The sequence below is a fragment of the Cnephaeus nilssonii genome (genome assembly GCF_951640355.1).
Source record: "Cnephaeus nilssonii genome assembly, chromosome: 6".
Taxonomy (NCBI): domain Eukaryota; kingdom Metazoa; phylum Chordata; class Mammalia; order Chiroptera; family Vespertilionidae; genus Cnephaeus; species Cnephaeus nilssonii.
The window spans coordinates 49,920,691-49,927,084 of record NC_137077.1 but is presented as its reverse complement, the minus strand read 5'-3'; the positions used below and the strand labels follow the sequence as shown (position 1 = coordinate 49,927,084).

Sequence of the window (6,394 nt, the reverse complement as noted above, 5' to 3'; positions counted from 1 at the left end):
AAGGAAGAGACAATTACACAAATCAGTGCCTTGTCTCCTTTGTTTGAGATCATGACTAACTCATGACTTCAGTGAATTCATATCCAGCCTTATTGTGTGGGGATCAAGACAAGGCTGGAGGGCAGGAGAATTTCTCCATGAATCAAGGAAGCCAAATATAAAATCTTCATATTTCATACCTTTCTAGGTGCTGGGGGTGACCTCACTATTTGTAAAGCCCAACCCTCCCCAATCTGCAAGCTCACCTTCCAGGACTGAGCCCAGCCCATTTCCACTATATATAAACTGCTGCCTGCAAACGCATCACACACCTGCTGCTCTCAGCTCTACCCTCCAGCCTCTCGCGCCTCCTCCAGCCTTCTCATCTTCAGGAACCATGTCGAGCAAATCCACCATCAGGACCCAAAGCAGCAGCCACCGTGGCTTCAGTGCCAGCTCAGCCAGAGTCCCTGGGGTCAGCCGCTCTGGCTTCAGCAGTGTCTCTGTGTCCCGCTCCAGGGGCAGTGGAGGCCTCGGTGGAGTGTGTGGAGGAGCTGGCTTTGGCAGCAGGAGCCTCTATGGCCTGGGGGGCTCCAAGAGGATTTCCATCGGAGGTGGCAGCTGTGCCATCAGTGGAGGATATGGTGGCAGAGTTGGAGGTGGCTTTGGCTTTGGAGGTGGAGCCGGGAGTGGATTTGGTTATGGCGGTGGATATGGTGGTGGCGTTGGGCTCGGTGGTGGAGCTGGCTTTGCTGGTGGTTATGGGGGCGCTGGCTTCCCTGTGTGCCCCCCTGGAGGCATCCAAGAGGTCACAATCAACCAGAATCTCCTCACTCCTCTGAACCTGCAAATCGACCCCACCATCCAGCGGGTGAGGACTGAGGAGCGGGAGCAGATCAAGACCCTCAACAACAAGTTCGCCTCCTTCATTGACAAGGTAAGCCAGAGGACCTGTCCTCCAGTGGGGACTCAGAGTCTCCAAAGTAGAGGACCAACACATGTCCTCTCAGGGGGAGAATAGGGTAGAGGGGAAGAGGGACTCAGACTGGCTCCCTCCTGGGATGCCAGATTAGTTCCATGTTGACCACAGGCAAAAGGAAATGGAAACCGTTTAGAACTGCTGAATTTCTTAAATGTCTCTCATTCCTGTCCAGGAAGAATTCTCAACTTTTGATACCCATGGAACAAAGGGAAAACAATGAGAAAATGGAAAGAGTTAGCTTTACCTTCTGAAGAATCTAAGACATTAAAAATAAAATTCCAGTGGAAAACTGCTCCAGGGCTCTGGGCAAGAGGAAAAAGTGTGACAGGAAAATAAAAATAACTATGTTTCTGCATGATTTAGAAAAAAAGACACAGAAACACTTACATATCCATTGAAATATTAAATTTGTAGGACTAAGTAGTGACCATTGAGGAAGCTTGTTTAAGAAAAGACTTGTGTACTAAATGAAACTTAGATTGTAATATAATCACAATAAGATTAAAATTTAGTAATCAGATTCTAAAACTTAACATTCCTTTTAACTAAGGTATTATCTTTTTAAAAAGCTTTGTGCAATATATCATTTTAAACTAGATGAGTGATTGTACTTGTCAAGAGAAAGAGAAGTAATGTTGGAAGTCACTGATAAGTTTCCATAAATTAGGGCGTGAGAGCACCTCAGTGCCCATGGGAAATTTTCAATGGTGAGATTGATGGAGTGGGGGTGGGTGGGTGGGGGGGGGGGGAGAGGGGAAGAGAGAAAAGCAGGACTGTCACATACACCTGTAGGCACTCTGTACTAGCCTAGCACACGGGTATACTTGGGCGCCCAAGCACAAATCTCTTTCTTCCATCATTCATCAGGCAAATAAACAACTTGTGTTCCTCCAGGTGCGCTTCCTGGAGCAGCAGAACAAGGTCCTGGACACCAAGTGGACCCTGCTGCAGGAGCAGGGCACCAAGACCGTGAGGCAGAACCTGGAGCCTTTGTTCGAGCAGTACATCAACAACCTCAGGAGACAGCTGGACAGTATCGTTGGGGAGAGAGGCCGCCTGGACTCAGAGCTCAGGGGCATGCAGGACATGGTGGAGGACTTCAAGAGCAAGTGAGTTAAGGAGAGATATGGAGTCAATTTCCAGAACTGCACACTTCAAGACAAGGTTGACATGTGGTCATGATTTTGTAGCAAAACATCTCCATAAAAATGAAAATCATAATTGTTGCTTAAAAACAAACCTGAAAGAAAAAAAGGGCTATATGGGTGGATAGGGAGAGTAAAAAAGGAAATAATTTAGGGACCACAAAAAACATCTTTGAGGATTATTGTTAAGAAATCTGAATTTTGACATATCCATTATAGAAAGTTCTGACCCCAGGCTGCCTTTTCTGTATAAATGTCACCACTGACATAGGCCTTTCTCATTCTAGATATGAAGATGAAATCAACAAGCGCACCGCCGCAGAGAATGAATTTGTGACTCTGAAGAAGGTGAGCTGATTACAACTAGGGGTTCATGTTTCTTTGCAGAAGGAGGAAAATCTGGATTCCTACCCACATCTGAGAAGACAAGATGGGGAGGCTAAAAGATGGGCAGATGGGGAAGGAGGGCTCAGCTGACTCCATTGTGTTGGCTTATTCCCCAGGATGTGGATGCTGCCTACATGAATAAGGTTGAACTACAAGCCAAGGTAGATGCTCTCATGGATGAGATCAACTTCACCAGAGCCTTCTATGAAGCCGTAAGCAACTCCAACTTCATTTGAGTTACTCTAATGGGGCTCTGCAAAAGGGTGGAAGATCTTGGGGTTGGGAAGCCTGTAAACTTTACAGGAGAAAATGATCTCACCATCTTATGTTCTGCAGGAACTGGCTCAGATGCAGACCCACATCTCAGACACTTCTGTGGTCCTTTCCATGGACAACAACCGTGACCTGGATCTGGACAGCATCATTGCTGAAGTCAAGGCCCAATATGAGGAGATTGCTCAGAGGAGTCGGACTGAGGCTGAGTCCTGGTACCAGACCAAGGTGAGCAGTGAGTGGACAGCTGCTGAGTCATTCCTGTGCTCACTCCCTAAACACCAACAAGGCTACCAGACTTCACAGGGAAAATGCACTTCTAGGACACTGAATGTGTACCTTGCACTGATAGAGTATATGCTTACATTATTTATGTGCAATTCTGGTAAGTCAAAGAAACCCAAGCAAGAGGAAAGCTAATGTAGATAAGAACCTAGTGATCGTTGCTTTAGCTTCACACTGATGCTGGCTCTCAGAAAACCAGTGCAGGACATTGCTGGTTCTGAAGAGAACTAGAAAGGCAGTGGTTTCATGACAAGGTTGGTCTGAGATTATTGTAGAGTATCCAATGACCTAGTAACATCAGCATATCCCAAAATCTCTTCTGGAGAAGCCATTAGGTTTAGTTTATTAAAAACCTGACACAGTGTGACAGTCACTGTTAACATGTGAAAGCCCATATACATCAGCTTCTCTCCCTCTTTGCTACAGTATGAGGAGCTTCAGGTCACAGCTGGCAGACACGGGGATGACCTGCGCAACACCAAGCAGGAGATTGCTGAGATCAACCGCATGATCCAGAGGCTGAGGTCTGAGATTGACCATGTCAAGAAACAGGTATGGTGGGGACTAAGGAAAATAAAAGCATCCTTTCCTTGCTAGACCACCACGTGGTCATAAACCATCATTTGTGATTCCTGGGAATTTGGGAGACAATAGGGAGAGGACACCATGCAGTGTCTACCCTGAGTGAGTTCCCACAGGTAGGTGGGAACCCAAGAGCATGATATAAACAGGTGGACAAAACCAGTTTCCCCTGTCAGAGCTGTAAAATATAGTCTAGAAGCATTGAACAGAGATGACATGAGAACAGTTGATTTGGGAATGGAGGAAACTGGGAAAGAAAAGGCAGGCCAGGAAGTGAGGAAGATTGGTGCAAATCTGCTCAAGATTCAAGGTCAAAAAAATGATAGTCAAGCAAAGACACCTGACAAAGACCAGTGTCATCTAAAATTGTGAGGTGGAAGAAACGCATCACCTCCATGAGAATGTTTGCGATTGTCTACAAGTTCGTGTGGCTGCTATATGAGATTAACAAAAGCTGTCAATATTCAAAACAAGCTGATGGGTACATTTCTTCCTTTGTCCCCTGATCTATATCTGCTGTAGTACCTTCCACCAGTCAGCCCCCACATCCTCATGCATGGTGGTTAATACAAAGGGGCACAAGTTTTTTCAGATGAGTCATAAGTTAGATAAGGTTTGCAGAATGGACAAAGACTGGATAGAAAGGGTCTGAGCTGCATTTCCATGCCATCTGGGCTCTGGCTCTCTTCCTCACTGGGAAATAGGAAGCACAGCTAGTCTCCTCTGGAGGACTACATTGCAAGTTCATTCTGCTTATCTCCCCCTCTAGTGCGCCAACCTGCAGGCTGCCATTGCTGATGCTGAGCAGCGTGGGGAGCTGGCCCTCAAGGATGCCAAGAATAAGCTGGTTGAGCTGGAAGACGCCCTGCAGAAAGCCAAGCAGGACATGGCCCGGCTCCTGAAGGAGTACCAGGAGCTGATGAATGTCAAGCTGGCCCTGGATGTGGAGATTGCCACCTACAGGAAGCTGCTGGAAGGCGAGGAGTGCAGGTGGGCAACTCACAACCTCCTCTATCATCTGGGTGCTTCTCCATGATGTGCAGCCAGTGAGCACAAACTTAAAGCACCTAGTGATGGCCATAATTACTACTCTCAGAGAACCATGGAAAAGGCAGTTTTCCCTTGTTGGTCCTCACATGGAGGCTTCACACACTGGTCCGGTGGTGGTTGTCTGAGGTCTCATGGTCTCTGTGTTTCCTCCTTCCTAGGCTGAGTGGGGAAGGTGTTGGACCAGTCAACATCTGTAAGTATCTTTGTTTGCCTCCCTCCATGACCCTTGAGTTCTTCTGACTTGACTCAGCCTGGCAGAATGAGCTCACCGTGTCTGTGTGTCCTTGTCCCCCTCCCCTCCACAGCTGTGGTGCAGTCCACCGTCTCCAGTGGTTATGGCAGTGCCGGTGGTGTCGGCAGTGGCTTTGGCCTGGGCGGAGGCAGCGGCTACTCCTATGGCAGTGGTCACAGCCTTGGAGGTGGCTTCAGTTCTGGCAGTGGCAGAGGCTTTGGGGGTGGCCTCAGCTCTGCTGGGGGCAGCAGTTCCACCATCAAATACAGCACCACCACATCCTCCAGCAGGAAGGGCTACAAGCACTGAAGGCCTCCCGTTGGCTCTTGGTCCCACATTGTCTTAGCCCCCCTCTCCAGCTGCATGGCCTCCTCTTCAGTTTGCTTCTTTTTTCCTGCTACTTAATTCTCTTAGTCCTTGAGTTAGAACTGAAGTTGCTAAGTTCCCTCATTTCTCCTCTCTTCTCATACCTGTTCCATCTGAACTTCATTTGCTCACCATCAGAAGGTCACTGGTTGGGTCGAACTCTAGAACAGAGCAACTTCTTGCTTTCTACTGGCCCAGGAATTCCCCATATTTCACACAGTGGCCATGAAAGCACACGTTACTAGTTCTATAATGTGCAGTCTATATCCCTGCTACGTTTCTTCTGGTATTGCTCACTTGTATTGCTAAATAAAGCAGATGTGTATTATAATGCATGTTTTATGCTGTCTTTATTTGTCACCAATGGATTTTGAGCTGTTTCATCTGACAAATTCCTTTTCATGAATGAGGAGACTCCCAATCCCCATGTGCCTCATTCCCCTTCTTTAGAGAACTTCAATAAACAGCACTTTGGCACCCTCATGTTCAAAATTCCTCCCAAATTAGATTCCATGTAATGTTTGGCAGGTGGAGTTTTAGGGATCATCATTGTTAAGTCTATTTTTATTGCACCTTTCAGATACGAGCAGCTTCACTTCTCTCACTTGGTGTCTAAGCCTCCACCTCTTTCTGCCCCAGTATTTGCTCATATGCCCAGAGAAACATATTACTGTCCAATTAGAGCAAAAGAACATTGACAATAGAATAAGATATTTAATTTATACTTACAATTGCCTTTATGACCAATCAATGTATCTTATAAGATATACTAATAATCAAGAAAAATTAAGCCTGAGTAAAGTAGGTTGCCCACTCCTGACTGGTATTACATGTCTGGAGATGTATCCTGAGAAAGTAGTGCAAATTCAGGAAGCTGTACACCATAGATGTGAATCCCAATAATCTTCAAAACAGAAAAAAGTGTAAACACTAGAGCTGATCTAATTAAGGTTCCCATGATTCAGACTCGCAACTCAGATGCTGACTTCTTGAAGTATAAAGGCAAAACAAGAATGATAATTCCACCTGCTTATACTGTAAATCTGTCACAGAGATTTAAGGAAGTCAATGTCTTTGTTGCTCCAAAGAGGGTCCCACATTCTCTCAGGTATT

General features: G+C 46.3%; 1 protein-coding gene across 1 annotated transcript; it reads left to right on the top strand.

The window, feature by feature from the left end:
• The first annotated feature begins 327 nt into the window (after positions 1-327).
• KRT6A (keratin 6A) lies at positions 328-5,570 on the top strand. The gene is made up of 9 exons (XM_079774164.1): positions 328-916; positions 1,856-2,070; positions 2,394-2,454; positions 2,610-2,705; positions 2,830-2,994; positions 3,478-3,603; positions 4,403-4,623; positions 4,842-4,876; positions 4,989-5,570. Exons 1-9 carry the CDS (start codon positions 377-379, stop codon positions 5,222-5,224), a joined length of 1,695 nt encoding a protein of 564 aa, XP_079630290.1. The 5' UTR covers positions 328-376; the 3' UTR covers positions 5,225-5,570.
• Positions 5,571-6,394: the final 824 nt, after the last annotated feature.